Source organism: Chiloscyllium plagiosum, unplaced genomic scaffold, assembly GCF_037043375.1.
Source record: "Chiloscyllium plagiosum isolate Xiang-an unplaced genomic scaffold, Cpla_swu_hap1 HiC_scaffold_15, whole genome shotgun sequence".
In the NCBI taxonomy this organism is placed as follows: domain Eukaryota; kingdom Metazoa; phylum Chordata; class Chondrichthyes; order Orectolobiformes; family Hemiscylliidae; genus Chiloscyllium; species Chiloscyllium plagiosum.
This window is the reverse complement of record NW_028270153.1, coordinates 69,431,120-69,451,100: the sequence shown is the minus strand read 5'-3', so window position 1 is coordinate 69,451,100 and position 19,981 is coordinate 69,431,120. Positions and strand designations below refer to the sequence as shown.

Below are 19,981 nucleotides of genomic sequence, written 5' to 3'. Positions count from 1 at the left end.
AAAGATGTGCCAGATCCTTGCTTCCTCAACCTTGAGGAAGAAGGAAGCTTACTTTTGACAAGAAGCTCCTCTTTCTTCTCCTGTTATCCAAAGCTCCTTCACCTTACCGTTCCTTGCCTGTCTCAGTGGGACAAAGTTATCCAACACTCGCAACAAGTGCTCCTTAAACAGCCTCCATATTTCTGTTGTCCATTTCCTGTAGAACAATTATTCCCAATTTATATTCCCCAGCTCCTGTCTAATAACAGTATAATTTCCCCTCCCCCAATTAAATACCTCCCACACTGTCTGTTCCTATCCCTCTCCATGGCTTTGGTAAAGGTGAGACAGTTGTGGTCACTGTCATTGAATTGCTCTCCCACTGAGAGATCTGACACCTGGCCTGGCTTGTTGCCTAGCACCAAATCCAACTTGGCCTCCCCCCTAGTCGGCCTATCTACATGAATCCTTCCTGGACGCACTGACAAAATCGGCTCCATCCAGACCCACATCTGCACTAAGGAGGTTCCAATCAATATTGGGGAAGTTGAAGTTGCCCAGAACAACAACTCTGTTACATCTGCACCTTTCTGAGATCTGCTGCCCAGTCTGTTCATCCATCTTAGCGTTCATTAGCAGAGGGATTGAATTCAAGAGTCGTGAGGTGATGTTGCAGCTGTATAGGACCTTGGTTAGGCCACATTTGGAGCACTGTGTGCAGTTCTGGTCGCCTCACTTTAGGAAAGATGTGAAAGCTTTGGAGAGGGTGCAGAGAAGATTTACCAGGATGTTGCCTGGAATGGAGAATAGGTCGTACGAGGATAGGTTGAGCGTGCTAGGCCTTTTCTCATTGGAACGGCGAAGGATGAGGGGTGACTTGATCGAGATTTATAAGATGATCAGGGGAATAGATAGAGTAGACAGTCAGAGACTTTTTCCCCGGGGACAACAGAGTGTTACAAGGGGACATAAATTTAAGGTGGAAGGTATAGGGGGGATGTTAGGGGTAGGTTCTTTACCCAGAGAGTGGTGGGGGCATGGAATGCGCTGCCTGTGGGAGTGGCAAAGTCAGAATCATTGGTGACCTTTAAGCGGCAATTGGATAGGTACATGGATAGGTGCTTAAGCTAGGACAAATGTTCGGCACAACATCGTGGGCCGAAGGGCCTGTTCTGTGCTGTATTGTTCTATGTTCTCTATGTTCTATCTCTCTGCTGCTATTGGGGTCGGGGAGCGGGGGGAGCGGGGGGGGAGGGGGGGTGCTCTGTAACAAATACCCAATAAAGTGGCAGCTCCTTTCCTGTTACTGACTCCCACCCATACTGACTCAGTGGACAAACCCTTGTCAACAACCTCCTTTTCTGCAGCTGTAATGCACTCTCTAATTAACAATGCTACTCCCCCTCCTCTTTTACCCCCCTCCCTGTTCCTTTTAAAAGACCTAAACTCTGGAACATCCAGCAACCATTCCTGCCCCAGTGAAATCCATTCCCCTCTGATATGGCCACAACATCGTAGTTCCACGTACTGATCCCTGCTCTAGGTTCATCACTCTTATTCCTGACACTCCTTGTATTGAAAGGGACACACTTTAACCCTTCCCTTTGCCCTATCAACTGTGTATGCTTCCTGAAAGACTCTCTGCATTCTAATTCTGCATTCTATTTTCTATTTACCTTCAGTTTATTTGGAGTTCAGGAGAGTAGAGGGAACTTTGGTCTGTGCTGTACCTGTTCTGGGTGTACTTGATGGGGATTGAGAGTTTTACATTGTATCTAACCACTGGTATACCTATATATCAATATTCCCCCCCCCCCCCCATTTATACCTGGATCACATAAAATATGTCCTGCTCATATACAAATTCTAAACATATACTTTGATTCCTTCATTTCCCTTTTATGTATGACATTGTTCCCATCTGAGACACATGGGGACAATGTGATATTGCTGTGTTTATTCAGAATGTACACCAGCACAGTGATTGATCCTCTGGAACAAGAATAATTTCTGATCTGTATGTCTCAGTTGGTGCGGCACTTGTGAATCTGTCAGCTGTTGATTCTTGTTTCTCATGTCCCTACAGGAATGCTTCCCTTCTGATGAACCCTGAAGCGTTTGGTAAACACACAGTGGTCTGTACAGACAGGGAAGTGAGAGAGGAGCTGGTTCAGCTGCTGGAAGGAGCATGTGACAAGTCCGTGTATGTACTGTCATTGCTGTCTTTGTCACCATCTTTTTTCACGTGAAAATCCCATCTCAAAGCAAATTGTTTGCTTCAGCATCACTGAAGGGGCCTTTCCAGGTAAAAGGAAACAGGTTTTGGTGTGCACAGGGAGCTAAATCCCACAAAATGAGGTTTGGGATCCCAACATTATCCAACCTGTTTTCAGCTTTAACTCAGCACGTTTTTAAATGGGTGGGGATCTCCTTGGGATTATCAAAGAGAGGACTAGATTGTGCAAACCAACAGTTGTATCTCTTTAAACATGCATCTGGATTTAACAACCCAGTGGATTAATTTCCCCGAGCTGTGTAACTGAAGTGAGTGTCTGACAGGTTAGTGTTTGTTCAGCCTTTTGTTGATTATGCTGAAGAGCTGTGGCCATGGTCAGGTAAGAGGCTGCTCAGGGACTGCTGTCTCTACCAGTCAGTTAATTGCCACATCTTGTGAAATCACTTCTTTTTTTTGTACATCACTCACTTCCAGCTGCATTTCTCTGGTGCCAGTCTCCTTCACAGCCTGGGAGCTACTTATGGAGCTGCACTGATGAAGACAAGAAGGAGACCAACAGTAGCACCTTCTGGGGGGGCACAGGGATCTAGCTGGAACAGGTTGAGCCCTTGAGCCTGTGTTGAGTGGATCAGCTCCCCTCAGGAGGCTGGTTATCACTGACGTCTCAGGGTCCCCTCTCACTGGAGCATCTGTGTGCTTACTGCCAGAGGCCATCAAGGCATTTGTCACTGGAGAGGAACATACTTTTCCCATCTTGGGTGTTCCCACCTCCCTGAGGCTGTGTGTCATGGGTTCCTGGAAGGAGAGGAAGCAAAGAGTTCTGAATACTTGTGTGGAGACAAGGTGAGGAGAGCAGTGAGGGCAGTTGAACAGAATTGAGATTGCAAAACGATTGGGGAGAGGGTTTGTGTTGCCGCCTCGAAGGACAAATGTCAGATGCCCGGAAAAGGGGGGGGTGGGGAGGGCGGGAGGATTGGGTGGAGCTGTGAGGTCTGTTAGGCAGAAGTCACAGGACATGGGGCTTGATGCTGCTCATCTTTCCCATCCCCCTGAGGGTCTCTTGGCGTATTGCTGTTTCCCACTTTCTCAGTAACCTCCGTCCAACCTTGTGAATTTGAAGAGAATAATCTCTTCCTTAGTTCCTTGGATTCCATGGCAAGGGCCTCCAGGTAAAGAGTGAGAGGTGTAGGCCAAATGGCCTCTTTCTGCAATATACAGATTCAGTGATTCAGTCTTCCACATCATTCACGGAGACCCAGGACTGTGAAAGCTCCAGACTCAGCAATATCACAGAGAGCCATGACTGTGCGTAGCTGATGGACTGGACAGAGTCGGAAAGCGCATCAGTTCACAGATCATGAGGCTTCCCTCAGAAAGTCCAGGGACTGAAGATTCAGACAGAAGGACATACCCACCTTCAGTTGCCCACCACAGTCTCACCTCCCCACTCCTCTAGTCTCACCTCCTCCCACTATCACCATCCTTACCATCCTCTCCACCACCCACTACTCTCCACCCCATACTCCCCAGCCCTATATTCCCAATGTCCACACTCATTTCCCCTCTGCCCATCCTAACTTCCTGCTCACACCTCATCTTCACTCCTCCCGTCCCTCTCCCTCTCCCTCTCCCTCCAGCCTTGAATCTCCCTCCTCATGCACTCCAGAGTTGCATCCTGGTTCTTGCTGGCACAGAGATTGACAAAGAGGCACCCCACCCTTCCTAAGTTCAATGCAGTAGTCACATGGTCAGTTGTGGTACCTAACCTGCTGGCATTTCTGCCTCTTGCTTTTACACTCAGCCCCCTCTTTCTCACAATGCTGCTGATGAGCAATAGTGACCATTCTGTTTCGTTTCAGGGTCATAAAGGAATTGCTCCCAAAATACATTCGAGCAACACATCGACCTGAAGCGATACCAGCTTTCCGGCTTCGAGCAGGTGAATGTCGGCAAAGGAAGCTGTAACTGGGGGTCGTCGTGTGTGTGTGTGTGTGTCTGTGTGTGTGTGTGTGTGTGTGTGTATGTGTCTGTGTGTATGTGTCTGTGTGTGTGTGTGTGTCTGTGTGTGTCTGTGTGTGTGTGTCTGTGTGTGTGTCTGTGTGTGTGTGTGTGAGTCTGTGTCTGTGTGTGTGTCTGTGTGTGTGTCTGTGTGTGTGTGTGAGTCTGTGTGTGTGTGTGTGTGTGTGTCTGTGTGTGTGTGTGTGTGTGTGTGTGTCTGTGTCTGTGTGTGTCTGTGTCTGTGTTTGTGTGTCTGTGTGTGTGTGTGTGTGTGTGTGTGTGTCTGTGTGTGTCTGTGTCTGTGTGTGTCTGTGTCTGTGTGTCTGTGTGTGTGTGTGTCTGTGTCTGTGTGTGTGTGTGTACCGTCATCATCATCAGCTGTTGTGCACACATTAAAGCAGCCTTCTGTTCACTGATGGATTAGATTAGATTAGATTACATTACAGTGTGGAAACAGGCCCAACAAGTCCACACCGACCCGCCGAAGCGAAACCCACCCATACCCCTACATTTACCCCTTACCTAACACTACGGGCAATTTAGCATGGCCAATTCACCTGACCCTGCACATCTTTGGACTGTGGGAGGAAACCGGAGCACCCGGAGGAAACCCACGCAGACACGGGGAGAACGTGCAAACTCCACACAGTCAGTCGCCTGAGGCGGGAATTGAACCCGGGTCTCAGGCGCTGTGAGGCAGCAGTTCTAACCACTGTGCCACCGTGCCACCCACCATGGATTTTACTGAGGAGGGGTTGGCCCCTTGGCCCCTCACGTGAGTGACAGAGAGGGGGAGCAATAGTACGTCCCTTTGTTAGCCCCTTAACTGATCCGAAAGTCTGGAATTCCTTTCCTAAAACCCTCACCTTTCTTAAAACATAACAATTTTAGTCACTTGTCTGACTCAGTATAAAATTTTATTGTTCCTGTGAAGCATCTTGGGACAGTTTCTATACTATAAGTACTATATAAATGTATTTTGTGTTGAATTTTAAGATTTTTTTCTTCTGTTTGATTGTTAAGATCTAAAAGAGAAAAGCATCATCCTCCTAAGTCCATTCTGGTCCATGAAGTGTTACTACAATTGCACAAGGCATGAGTGAGACCACACCTAGAGTATTGTTTACTTGAGGGAGGGTTATTGGAGACCGTTTGAGAGGAGCTTCACTAAGCTGATTCCAGGGATAAGGGGTTTATTTATCAAGAAAGATTGAACAGATCAGGCCTATACTCTCTGCAGTTTAGAAGAATGACAGGAAATCGCAAGATGCAAAAGGGGATTGACGGAGTCAATGTAGAAAGGATGTTCTCGTGTGGGGCAATCTGGAATGAGAGGTCATCGTTTTAGGCTAAGTGGTAGCAGATTTAAAACAGAGATGAGGATGAATTCCTTCTCTTCAAAGGGTTGTGAATATGTGGAATTCACTACCCCAGAGTGTGGTGGAAATTTGAGGAGAAAGATTTGCTGAGGATTTCTACTCAGGCTTTCTCAACACAGGGCATTAATTTGGAATTTGGAACTGAGAATTGTGTAAATCTGCTGCAGATGTACTGAGGTGAGGTGAGAGTGATTACCCTTAACTTCAAGGTCGCACTTGACTGATTGTGATATTAAGGAGCAAAACTACAATCAGTGGGAATCGGGGGGGAGAGCGGTCTACTGGTGTGAGTAATACATGGCGCGTTGGAAGATGGTTGTGGTTGTCAGAGGTCAGTCATCTCAGCTCCAGGACAAATCTGCAGGATTTCCTAAGACGAGAGCCCTAGGCCCAACCATCTTCAGCTGCTTCATCCATGATCTTCCCTCTATCATAAGGTCAGATGTGGGGATGTTTGCCGATGCTTACACAATGTTCAGCACCATTTCAGATGCTAAAGCTCTCTATTTTCAAATGCAACAAGATCTGGACAATATCCAGGCGTGGGCTGACAAGTAACATTTATGCCACACAAGTATCAGGGTAATGACATGAGAGAATCTAATCATCGCCCCCTTGACATTCAATCGCATTCCTATTACTCAAACTTCCACATCCTGGGGGAGGCCATTAACTAGAAACTGAACTGATACTAGCCACATAAATACAAGTGGCTTCAAGAGCTAGGAATCCTGTAGCAAGTAACTCACCTCTTGACTCCCCAGAGTCTGTCCACCATCTACAAGGTGTAAATCAGGAGTGTTACAGAATACTATCCACTTGCCTCCTCTCCAAGCCACTCTCCATCCTGACTTTGGAAATGGTTCCAGGGATGAGAGAAACTGTCTCCTTTAGCTGTGGGGTAATGAACCAGACAGCAGAGATATGAACCATGAGGAAAAAATACCTTTAACATCCAGTGAGTGGAAATGATATGAATTGTGGTGGAGGCAGACACAATTGTAGCTTTTAGAAGGGCATCCGGTAAGCTCCTAAAAATAAAAATAGATTGTAGGGTTCCAGGGAAAGACCAACAGAGTGGGATTTGTAGAATGGCCTGTTTCTGTGATCTTGTGTGAAGTTCTACTCTCAGGAAGGACTGACTGACAGTGTGTCTTGTTTTGCTTCCACACTGGCTGCAGGTTTTCCCAGTGCTGACAAAGAGAGGCTGGTGCTGTTCAGGAACATCTCGCTGCAGATGGAGGAGGAGCTCAGGGCACACAACACATCACACGCAAAGATAAGGTGGTGGAATGTCAAGGAATGTGACCCAGAGTGGCCTAGTCAGGGCTGTAGCAACATGGAGCTCATCATCTTCAATGACAAAGTCAGCCCCTCGAGTCTGGGTTTCCTTGCTGGATATGGGTAAAGATGTCTTCCATTTAGACCTCTTATTCTAAACTTGGAGGGCTGAAGAGGGGACATAGAATCCCTACAGAGTAGAAGCAGGCCATTTGGCCCATCGAGTCCACACTGACCATATGAAGTGTCCCACCCAGACCCTGCCCAATCCCTATAACTCTGCATTTCCCATGGCTAATCCACCTAGCCTACACATTCACCCACCTTTTCACTCTCTACCCAGCATGAATACCCTATCCCAGTCAGGCTGTCTGGGGAAGTCACGTTGTAGAAAACATTTCACTGTCTGCCCACCTGGCTCATAGGATTGCTGGAATTTAGTTAAATGGTGCAAGGTGCCTGTTCCGGGTACAACACGAGAATGTAGTTTTGTGGGAATTTCCTTAAAACTAGGGAATGACTCCATAGCCTGAAAAGCACAGACAGGGAAAGGGAGGAGTTTGAATCTCAATGAGACAATTTTTTGGTACCAATTTCTCCATTCCTGTTTGCCCTCTGCCTGTGCTATCCATAGTTATTATACAGATTCACTAAGGGTTTTTATGAAGCTAATTAACTACTGATTTATACAGTTGGGACCAAATGCCTTTTAAAATCAAGTAGATCTCCTGTGGCCTTGCTCATGGCTAGTCAGGAACATTGACGTTTTCGGCACCAACTTGGCCTTTTAATGATACACCCTGACTGGAATCCAAGTTAATTAGGTTTCATAAAATTGATGGAAAACATCAGTCTGCAGGTCAGAGGTGGGCTTTCTTTCCTTTTTAAGCTCACTTTGATTGGACTGCTGTACTGTTTAAAAAAAACTAGAGAATTTCCTTTGGCGATGCATGTGGTGAGCTGGCAGATACATTATCGACTATACTTTGTGCCTTACTTCCAGTAATGCCTCCAGACCTCCTCCTCTTAGACTGTTGTGCAGACACATCCATCGCAGAATAAGGTGTGATGCAGGATGAAGCTGTGACACGGAAAGGTGTACATGATGTTATCAGTAAATCACCTGCTGCCTGGTGCAGGACATTTAATTTTAACGTCGCACATTTGGCAGAACTGCAGTTTGGTTGTGTTAAGTGTCTTGGGTTTGGCAGTGTTGGTACATCCGAAACCAGTGTGTGCACAGGGATGGCAGATGTAGTAAATGCTTCTGTTAATTAAATAATTTGTTAATTTCACCATTATTGTACACTGATGTGTTTACAATGAGAAACAGTCCATTCTGAAGAAGGGTTACTGGGTTTGAAATGTTAACTCTATTTTCTCTCCACAAATATTGCCAGGTCTTCTGAGTTTCTTCTGCAATTTCTGTTTTTGCTTGTCCCACATCACATGTTCAATTTGTTCTTTTATTTTAGTCCTAACTGCAGGGGGAGTGAGCATTTCAAGTGGATTGAATTCTTTTTACTAATGGGAAATTACATTACATTACATTACAGTGTGGAAACAGGCCCTTCGGCCCAACAAGTCCACACCGACCCGCCGAAGCACAACCCACCCATACCCCTACATTTCCCCTTACCTAACACTACGGGCAATTTAGCATGGCCAATTCACCTGACCTGACATCTTTGGACTGTGGGAGGAAACCGGAGCATCCGGAGGAAACCCACGCAGACACGGGGAGAACGTGCAAACTCCACACAGTCAGTCACCTGAGGTGGGAATTGAACCCAGGTCTCTGCCACCGTGCTGCCCAAATGTTAAAAACTGTGTTGACTTGATGAATATCTTTGCTCGACATTTGAATCCGTGCTCTTTAGCACTTTGTCCAAACTGCTATTCCCATTGCGGCAAAAAGCAAAGTATTGCCAATGCTGGAAATGGGAATTAACAACAGGAAATGCGAGAGAAACTCAGCGGGCCAAGTAGGATCTGTGCAAAGAGAAATGGTTAACATTGGCATGAATTAAAAACATACCCATTCAACTTCAAAAGGCTTCCACACTGGAGATTCTTGGACTTTCAGACTGGATGCCTGTGAGGTGTGCCACAAGGATTGGTGCCGGGTCCACTGCTTTTCATCATTTATAACAACGATTTGGATGTGAATATATGGTTAATAACTTTGCAGATGACACCAAAATTGAAGGTGCTGTGCCCAGTGAAGATAACCTCAGAGTAAATGGAATGTTGATCATATAGGCCAACAGTTCGAGTGGGCAGATGGAGTTTAACTTAGATAAAAGGAGGTGTTCCTGCTCCACAGATCATAAATGATTTGGATGTTAACATAGGAGGTATAGTTAGTAAGTTTGCAGATGACACCAACATTGGAGGTGGACAGCGAAGAAGGCTACCACAGAATACAACAGGATTCGATCAGGTGGGCTGAGGAGTGTCAGATGGAGTTTAATTTAGATAAATGTGAAGTACTACATTTTACAAAGGCAAATTAGGGCTGGACTTATACACTTAATGGGAGGGTCCTGGGGAGTGTTGCTGAATAAAGAGACCTTGGAGTACAAGTTCATGTCTCCTTGAAAGTGGAGTCACAGGTAGATAGGATAGTGAAGACGGCGTTTGGTACGTTTGCCTTTATTGAGTGTAGGAGCTGGGAAGTCATGTTGCAGGTGGACAGGACATTGATGAGGCCATTTTTGCGATATTGCATGTAATTCTGGTTTCTCTGCCAAAGGCAAGATATTGTGAAACTTGAAAGCGTTCAGGAAATATTTACAAGGATGTTGCCAGGGTCCGAACGTTTGAGCTATAGGGAGGGGCTATTTTCCTTGGAGAGTCAGAAGCTGAGGGGTAACATTGTAGAGATTTATAAAATCATGAATAGTTCTTTTTCCTCGGGTAGTGAAGTCTAAAACTAAAGGGCATAGGTTTAAGGTGAAAGGGGAAAGATTTAGAAGGGGCAACACTTTCATGCAGAGGGTGGTACGTGTATGGGATGAGCTGCCAGAGGAAGTGGTGTACATCCATATGATTCTATGATGTGGTTTAATTTTGGAAGGAACCTAATGGAAATCGATATGTGGAACATAGACTTTTAACGATCAGATAGGGCAGAGGCAAGACAATGATCTGCAACCTTCTTCCACAGGGTTTGCTTGTTTTGCTTTTATTCAGTCATGGCATATGCACATCACTGTCTGGCCAGCATTTGTTGCCTGTCCTTAGTTGTCCTCGAGGAGGTGGGAGTGAGCTGCCTCCGTGAATCACTGCTGTTCATGGGCTGTGGGTTGACCCACAATGCCCTTAGGGAGGGAATTCCAGGATTTTGATCTAGCAACAGAGAATGAACAGCAGTATATCTCCAAGTCAGGATGGTGAGTGGCTTGGAGTGCAGTGTTCCCAAGTATCTGCTGCCCTTGTCCTTTGAGATGGAAATGGTTGATGGTTTGGAAGGTGCTGTTTAAGGATTTTTGGTGAATTTCTTCAGCGGAGCCACTTTCCTACAGTGGAACAGACTCTGTCATCTCTAGCCCATAGAACATAAGAGAATGAGCAAATGGAGTGTCCCAAGGTGACTCTGAAATTCTAACCAGTGGAGTCTTGGGCTCAAACAGCAGCACTACAGAGAGACAAGTTTGATTCTAAATGTAGATGTGAAAATATAAAACAGCAAAGTTAACAGAAAGTGCTGATGGTTTTTTTATTCTTCCACTAGATTTGAGCATTGCTGTCAACTGCACTTTTGGTGGTCCATTCTAATCGTCCTCAGACAGCTTGCCAGGCCGTTTTGGAAATCGCATTGCTGTGGATCCGTTAGCAGATTATTTCCTTAAAGGGCATTTGTGAGCGAGAGTATTTTAGGGCAGTCAATAATAATTTCATAGACTAGCTTTCAATTCCAGATGTTATTGATTGAATTTAAACCACATCAGATGCTGTAGTGTGTTTTGAATTTGTTTCCCCACAGCATTAGCCTGTGTCTCAGGATTCCCATCCAGTGACATTACCAGTATATGCCACTGTCTCTGAGTTGTTATGCTGATCCAAATTACATTCTGTACTTGAATCAGGAATATGCATTTTGTTACCAACACCACACTCAACATTACCATAATGAGGGTAGATGAATGACCATAATACGATAGATTTCCTCATTAAGATGGAGAATAACATGTAGGAACAAATTACTGCAGATGCTGGAATCGGTACAGAGAACAACTTATGTTGGCAATCACAGCAAGTCAGGCAGCACCCATGGAGAGACAGCGCAAGCGAACATTTCAAGTCAAGATGACTCTTCAGAGCTGTAGTGACATATGGAGGGACAACATTAAAGCTATAGTTCGGAGGGGACGGGATAGTGGGTGTAGAGTGCTGGTGAAGAAAATATGTTACTAGTTTACATTAACTGATCAGAATGTGAGAATGACAGAACTTTACAGCCTTCTGAACTTAATATTGAGTTCAGCACCTTGAAATTATGAACCATTTCTTTCCTTTCTTTTAGCTTGATATCATGTCCTTCCCCACCCCACCCCACTTACTGTTCTTTCAGTTCTGGCAGGAGACACAACATTGTTCTGTCATTCGATCACTTAGTGTAAACTGCTAACATCTTTTTTCAACCTATACCCACTATCTGCCCCCACCCCCGAACTATAGCATAAATGCTATCCCTCCACAATTCACTTGAGCTCCAATGAAGAGTCATCTAGCCTTGAAATGTTAGTTTGCGGTCTTGCCATCGATGTTGCCTGACCTGCAGCATTTGTTGTCTTCAGTGGAGAATGACAGTAATATTGAGGCTATGGTCCAGAATTAAGTAGAGGAAACTACAATGATATGAGGAGAGAGTCCGCAGTGATAATAATGGAGAATATTCTTTAAAAGGGAAGATGATGGCAAACATTCAAAGAGCGTGGGTGAATTGCAACAATTGTTCTTGATTTCTTTTGCTAAGTATTAGTTTTGTCAAGTTTGTCAGAGGATTCACATCGTAATGCATAGGGACGTCTACCGTCTTATTTTACAAAACCCACCCTGATTTATTACCACCCCCATCCTTTGATGTCCCTCTGACACATCAATACCAGGTGCCATTGCCAAAACAACTCACCATTTCCTGAATATCCCAGAATTGACCAACATCTGTGGTGCAGCACCATTTTGTGTACCCAGACAAGAGCTGTCAGTCCAAGTTACCCTGCATGGTTCCTGACATTGGCCCTGGATGTGGCAGACAATCATAGAATCGCTACAGTCTGGAAACAGGCCCTTTGGCCCAACAAGTCCACACCGACCCTCCGAAGAGTATCCCACCCAATCACGTTCCCCATTACTCTACATTTACCCTGATTAATGCACTTAATCTACACATACCTGAACACTATGGGCAATTTAGCATGGCCAATTCACCTAACCTGCACATCTTTGAACTGTGGGAGTAAATCGGAGCACCCGGAGGAAACCCACACAGACACGGGGAGAACGTGCAAACTCCAAACAAACAGTCACCCGAGGCTGGAACTGAACCTGGGTCCCTGGTGCTATGAGGCAGCAGTGCTAACCACTGAGCCACCGTGCCGCCCCAATGGAAAATTGATGCCTGTCTTTGTGGGCAGGGATATGGCATTGCTGCAGAGGCAGGACGTCTTTTTCTCCCAGGCCAATAGAAGACACCATTCTACCGGCAACACACCAACCTGGACCAGGGCCAGTGCAATCTCAACCATGTGAAGGAATGTACAGCATGTAGGCAGATGATCAATGACCCTCTCCACTCTGCCAGGGAAAGTGTCATTCCCTTCTCACTGATACCTCACACTCGCTTTATCTCAACTACTGCACCCACCATTTCCTGCAACATCTTTCCCATCCTCGCTAACATCTAACCCTGAATCTCTAATGCACAGCCTACTCACCCCCTCAGCACATCACCACACATGCAACAAAAGTAACAGTTTGCCACCCACGTTTCTCTCCCTTACCCACGATGTGCAGAGTTTCCTGACTCTGATCACCCTGAGCAGCTGACTAACCATGTCCAAGCCACTGTGCTAGTTTTTTTTTTGCAGTTGGTTATGATAGTGATGAGTCACTGAAACAGATTGACATGAGTCTGCAGAATATATTTCTTAAACATAGAAACAAGCTCTTGATACAAACAATAAAGCTAACTTTCAAACTGCTCCTCAACACTGTCCTTTTACTGTTAGTCAATTCAGTGAGATTTCACTTTTATCTCAACTCTTTATGTTTTTAAATTAATAGATTGCCCCCAGCTTCTTGTCCTGTGGAGATATTTTCATGATGCTTTTCCAAGTCCACTAGCACAAACACTTCACAATACCTCTCACGGGGCTCTTCACGAGAAAGTGCACTGATCATATGATGCTGCTGCAGAGTCTAGTCCTCCGCATCACCTAGTGCTGGGGATGAGAATCACGTAACAGAAAACACAATAGACCAGTCAGCCGGATACTGGTGGTTGGGAAAATGATAGAATTATTATAAAATAATTAATAGCGGGAAACAGTGACAAGACCAGACAGAGTCAATATGGATTTGCAAAAGGGAAATCATTCTTGAAAAATCCAGTGGAACCCTTCAAGGGTTAACTAGTAGAGTTGATGGAGAGGCAGTGAACGTAGTTTGTCAAAAGCCTTCTGAAAGTCCAAAGTACCACAGGTGCTTCGTGTGTATAGTTAAAGTGCATAGGATTGGGGCGTACTGCATTGAGGTGAATAAAAAACTGGTTAGCACACAGAAAACAAAGTAGGACAAAGCAGATCTTTTTCCAAATGGCAGTGGGGTACTGCAGGAATTAGTGCTGGGACCTCGGCTATTCAAGATTTGGATAACAAAACTAAATGTAATATCTCCAACTTTGTAGATTACTTACAGTGTGGAAACAGGCCCTTCGGCCCAACAAGTCCACACCGACCCGCCGAAGCACAACCCACCCATTCCCCTACATTTACCCCTTACCTAACACTACGGGCAATTTAGTATGGCCAATTCACCTGACCTGCACATCTTTGGACTGTGGGAGGAAACCGGAGCACCCGGAGGAAACCCACGCAGATGACACATCTGGGTGGAAAGGTGCACTGTGAGGAGGATGCAGAGATGCAAATGCATAGCAGATGCAATGGATAAACGTGATGTTATCCACTTTGGTAGCCAAAATAGGAAAACATATTTTCTGAATGGTTGCAAATTGAGAGAGAGGGATGTGTAATGAAACCTGGGTGACCTTGTTTATGCACCAGTCATTGAAAGTAAGCATGCAGACACAGCAGGCAGTGAAAGAGAATGGACTTCATAGTGAGAGGACTGGAGTACAGGGGCAGGGATGTCTTGCTGCAATTATATAGTGCCTTAGTGAGCCCACACCTGGAAGAATATTGTGTGTAGTTTTAGTCTCCCTAGAGAGGCAATGCAGTGAAGGCTTACCAGAGTAATTCCTGGGATGGCAGGTGTGATGTATAGGTAGAGGTAGAATTGGTTAGGATTATAATCACTGGAGTTCAAAAGGATGGGGTGGGTGGTTGAGCAAATTGCACAGAAACCTATAAATTCTAACAGGACTACACAGAGTAGTTGCAGAAAGGGTGTTCCCAATGGCAGGGGAGTCCAGAACCAGGGATCACAGTCTAAGGAAATGGTAAACCATTTACAATGGAGATGAAAAATGTCTCCAGCCAGGAAGTGATAATCCTGTGGAATTCACCACCACAGATCAAAGGATATGGACGAAAAGCAGGAACAGACGATTGAATTTGATGATCAGCTATGATCATAATGAACGGTGGAGCAGATTCAAAGCACTAAATTGTCTACATCTGCTCCTACTTTCTATGTTAACAACTCTCTTTAAGATTATGAATAACATTCCCAAAATTGCTGCAGGTATGGTCAGTGACAGGGAGACTGATGTGGCAGCTGGTTTGCTATCAAGTAGTAGAGGATCAATTGGCAATCTCAGCATTCTTACAGCACAGGAGGCCATTCAGCCCATTTTGCCTGCACCAGCTTTCCAAATGAGCATTTCATCGAATTTCATTTTCCTGGCTTCTCCCCATAACTACCATGACTCCACACACAGGTCCTTCTCAGGTAACTGCCTTAACTGCCATAACTCCACACACAGCTCCTGCTCAGGAACTACCATAACTGCCATAACTCCATACATAGCTCCTGCTCAGGTAACTACCATAACTCCACACACAGCACCTGCTCAGGTAACTGCCATAACTCCACACACAGCTCCTGCTCAGGAACTACCATAACTGCCATAACTCCATACATAGCTCCTGCTCAGGTAACTACCATAACTCCACACACAGCACCTGCTCAGGTAACTACCATAACTCCACACACAGCTCCTGCTCAGGAACTACCATAACTGCCATAACTCCATACATAGCTCCTGCTCAGGTAACTACCATAACTCCACACACAGCACCTGCTCAGGTAACTACCATAACTCCACACACAGCTCCTGCTCAGGTAACTACCATAACTGCCATAACTCCATACATAGCTCCTGCTCAGGTAACTACCATAACTCCACACACAGCACCTGCTCAGGTAACTACCATAACTCCACACACAGCTCCTGCTCAGGTAACTACCATAACTGCCATAACTCCATACACAGCTACTTCTCAGGTAACTGTCATAACTCCACACACAGCTCCTGCTCAGGTAACTACCATAACTGTCATAACTCCACACACAGCACCTGCTCAGGTAACTACCATAACTGCCATAACTCCATATACAGCTCCTTCTCAGGTAACTGCCAAATTTCCTTTTGACAGCTTCTTTTGACCCTATCTCCACCACATTCTCAGATAGTGCTTTTCAAACAGTTCTAACTTTTGCAATCAATCTTCATTACTATGGTTCTGGGGTGAGGAACTATTCTCCAACACCTTCAAATCCTTCTTAAAGTGTAATGCCCAGAACTGTACATAATACTCCAGCTGAGGCTGAAGCTCAACCTCACCACCTTGCTCTTGTACTCTGTGCCCCTATTAATAAAACAAAACTTTATTAACCACACTCTCAACCTGCCTTGCCACCTTCAGTAATTTATGCAGATATACACCCAGGTCCCTCTGCTTCTGCACTCCCTTTAGAATTGTACCCTTTATACTGTGTCTCCATGTCCTCCTGATCAAAATGAATCATCTCACACTTTCTGCACTGAACTTCATCTGCCATGTATTCAACAGTCCACTGCATTTTCCTCACCATTTACAATGATTCCAGGCTTTGTACCATACCTGGAAATTGTGCTCTTTACACCAATACCTTGGTCCTTAATATATATCAGGAAAAGTGAGGGTTCCATCATTAATCCCTGGGGAAACTCCAGCACAAAGCTTCTTCCAGCCCAAAAGACATCCATTGACCATTACTGTTTGCTGTCACTTAACCAATGCTGCTGTCTCTTTTATTCCATGAGCTCTAACTTTGTTCACAAATCTGGTGGGTGGTACTGTAACAAATACCTTTTAGAACCCTATGCGCATAACATCAACCTCTTCAAAAGATTCCAGCAAGTAAGCTAAATACGATTTATGTTTTAAAAATCTATCCTGGCTTTCTTTAATTAACTCATTTATCCACATGGCTGTTAATTTGATCCCAAATTATTGTTCCTGGAGTTTCCCTGCCATTGTAGTGATACTAACTGGCCTGTAGTTGCTGGACTTATCTTTATATTTTTTGAACAAGGATATATTGATTACAGTTCTGCAGTCCCCTTGCACCAGGGTGAGTCTAAGGAAGACTGAAACTTTTTGGGCAGTGCCTCTGTAATTTCCATTCTCACCTCCCTAACCATTCCTGGATGCAGCTCATCTGGTTTTGATGCATTATCAAGTTTAAGCACAATCAATGCCTCCTCCATATCTATTTCTTTAAAATAAAATCCAGTATCTGAACTACTTCCTCTTCCTCAGTAAAGAGAGATGCAAAGCATTCATTTAACATTTTAGCTGTGCGCCCTTTCTCGATGTGCAAATCCCTGTTTGGTTCCCAAATGTCTTGATCCTATAATCACATTTTATATATGTATATTTTTTATTTATACTCTTATAGAACGGGATCTCCCTTTATGTTAGCTTCTAATCTCTCAATTTTCCCTCTTTGCTTCTCTCATTTGCTTTTTCACCCAGTTACACCATTTAAAAGGCATCTGGATGGGTATATGAATAGGAAGGGTTTAGAGGAGTATGAGCCAAATGCTGGTAAGTGGGACTAATTAACGTAGAATACATGGTCGGCATGGACAAGTTGGACCGAAGGGTCTCTTTCCATTATGTACATCTCTATAACTCTCTTCTGAACCTCTATATTCATCCTGGTTCTCAGTTGTATTTTCGACCTGACAACTGTGATATGCATACTTTTCTTCATCTTAACTTTTATTTTCTCTGGAAATTTGCCGACCTTTCCCTTTTAAGGGACTGTGTCTATATCTTCTCCTCTTTGAAATAAGCCTATTTTCAGCAATTATGTTTTTCTGCCAACCTCCAATTTCAATTCATTCAGCCCAGATCTGTTCTCCTGCTGAAGTTAGCTTCCCCCCATTTAAATGATTCTTACTCATGGTCATTCTTTGTCCTTTGCCATAACCAAACTGAACCTTATGGTACAATAACCATTATCACCTAATTGCTCCCCCAATGACATTTTCATCCACTTGGACATTAAGCAACACCACCTTTTTGAATGGCCTGGAAACGTGCTATTGCAGAAAGGTCTCCTGAACACACTCTAGGACCTTTGCCCCCTCTGCTTTAAACTATTATCCCAGGCTATCGTTAGATATTCTGCAGCTTACTAATAACAGTTGGTTCTTTTCCTGACACGTAATTTTCTCTCACTTGCTCCTCAGGATCATCGGCCTGTATCTGTCTGTAGTGCTGGTCATTGGAAAGTTTGTTCGAGAATTCTTCAAAGGGATCTCTCGCTCCATCATGTTTGAGGAGCTGCCCAATCCTGACCGAATCTTGAAGCTGTGCACTGACATCTTCCTGGTGCGTGAGATGGGCGAGTTAGAACTGGAAGAGCAGCTTTTTGCCAAATTAATCTTCCTTTATCGCTCTCCTGAGACCATAATCAAGTGGACCCGTGAGAAGCAAGAGTGAATAACAGTCATGAGAAATTAAACATTTACACCCAAGAAAGGGTATCTATTCAACATTAAGCTCAGGAAACCACATGGCAGCCTTGGATTCCATTGAACCCTTTTGAAAAGCTCCCTCACTGAGACAGAAAGTCTGCATGTTTATTCATTCTGCAATGTATTGAATTTGAACTGTTTACACAATTATACACCTCAACAGTACTAAGTGGTGGCACAAGCTGGAACTGACAACCGGAAGCGGCAGATTCAAACCACTACAAATGCGGGAGGAAAGATCACAGAAGCGCTTCACAGGAGGCTCCCAAGCACTGAGGATGTCACCTAGACAGGGGACGAAACGTCTGCAACACAAATTCCCAGCTCGGCGAACAGAACCACAACAAGCTGCAGAATTACTGCATAACTGGACACATTGCTAAAAAGACAATAACTAAATTCCTTGTCCCTACCAAATGTGCAATTTCGCAGTTTGCACTCACTTTTGCTTCAAGTGTTAAATGTTGTTCAGAAATTAAAAACAGGAACTGCACAAGACCATCAACATCTACTGCAGCTGAAAACCATCGCCTTTCTCCTCAACATTGGGGAAATGAAGTGTAGCCTGGGTGATGGCTTCACAGAACATCTACGTTCTGTCCACAAAAAAGACCTTCAGCTTCCAGTTGCCAGTCACTTCAACACACCACTCTGTTCCCTGGCCAATATCTCTGTCTCAGGCTTGCTGCAGTGCTCCAGTGAAGCTGGAAGAACAGCACCACATTTTCCGCTTGAGAATTCTAGTCCTTCTAGACTCAATATCAAGTTCAACAATTTTAGGTCTTGAGGCACCTTCTACCACGTCCTTAACTCAATCTCTACACACCAGACCTTGTTATCACATGGTCTGCTATTACACACTAGAAGAAAGTGAGGACTGCAGATGCTGGCGATCAGAGCTTAAAAATGTGTTGCTGGAAAAGCGCAGCAGGTCAGGCAGCATCGAAGGAGCAGGAGAATTGATGTCGATTCCCCTGCTCCTTTGATGCTGCCTAACCTGCTGCGCTTTTCCAGCAGCACATTTTTAATGCTATTACACACTACCCATTGTTAACCACTAATAGTCCCCATTAGCAGCCATACATTCTCATAGCGTGATCTTTATGCACTCCTTTGCCTGAGCAACTCTTCGCTCTCTTTGGGTGCCATCTCCACCTTAACCCCTCTCCCCAACCTATCTTCTGCATAAAAATGTTTCCCTAGCTACCATCAATTCTGAGGAAGGGTGACTGGACTCAATTTTAACTCTGATTTCTCTCACAGATGCTGCCAGACCTGCTGAGATTTTCCAGGAATTTGTTTTTGTTTTGGTCTTTATCACACTCATTCACTGATAACAGTGAAGCACAGGGATGCCATTGTATGAATAACCCATACTGTGCCTGTCATAGGAGTGTCTGACTGAATTTACGTGTCTGTAATACCAAATTAAATTCCTTTACCGACGCCTTGTTTCACACTTCAGAAAATATAAGCTGGGGATAACGAGGATTGCTTAAAATCAAAACAACCATTACAAACGGTGGTTCAATGGTTAGCACTGCTGCCTCACAGCACCAGGGGTTCGGGTTCAAGTCCCACCTCGGGTGACTGTGTGTGGAGTTTGCACATTCTCCCCGTGTCTGCGTGGGTTTCCTCTGGGTGCTCCGGTTTCCTCCCACAGTCCAAAGATGTGCAGGTGAGGTGCATTGGTCATGCTAAATTGCCCGTAGTGTTAGGTGCGTTAGTCAGGGGTAAATGCAGGGTAGGGGAATGGGTCTGAGTGGGTTACTCTTCAGAGGGTCAGTGTGGACTTGTTGGGCCAAAGGGCCTGTTTCCATACTGTAGGGAATCTAATTAAAAGCTGATCCAAAGACAAAAAAAAGGGACAGGTAGATAAAAAGAAAC

The 19,981-nt window shown here is 44.8% G+C and overlaps 1 protein-coding gene across 1 annotated transcript in view; it reads left to right on the top strand.

Annotated features, from left to right (window-relative positions):
* The window catches only part of LOC122559893 (piezo-type mechanosensitive ion channel component 2-like), a 222,866-nt gene extending 204,449 nt beyond the window's left edge, over positions 1 to 18,417 (top strand). Inside the window, exons 37-40 of the mRNA XM_087994623.1 lie at positions 2,066 to 2,182; positions 4,075 to 4,154; positions 6,774 to 6,996; positions 17,807 to 18,417. Of these exons, the coding sequence (XP_087850749.1) occupies positions 2,066 to 2,182; positions 4,075 to 4,154; positions 6,774 to 6,996; positions 17,807 to 18,059 (673 nt within the window). The 3' untranslated portion in view covers positions 18,060 to 18,417. The remainder of the gene's footprint in view (positions 1 to 2,065; positions 2,183 to 4,074; positions 4,155 to 6,773; positions 6,997 to 17,806) is intronic.
* The last annotated feature ends 1,564 nt before the right edge of the window (positions 18,418 to 19,981 follow it).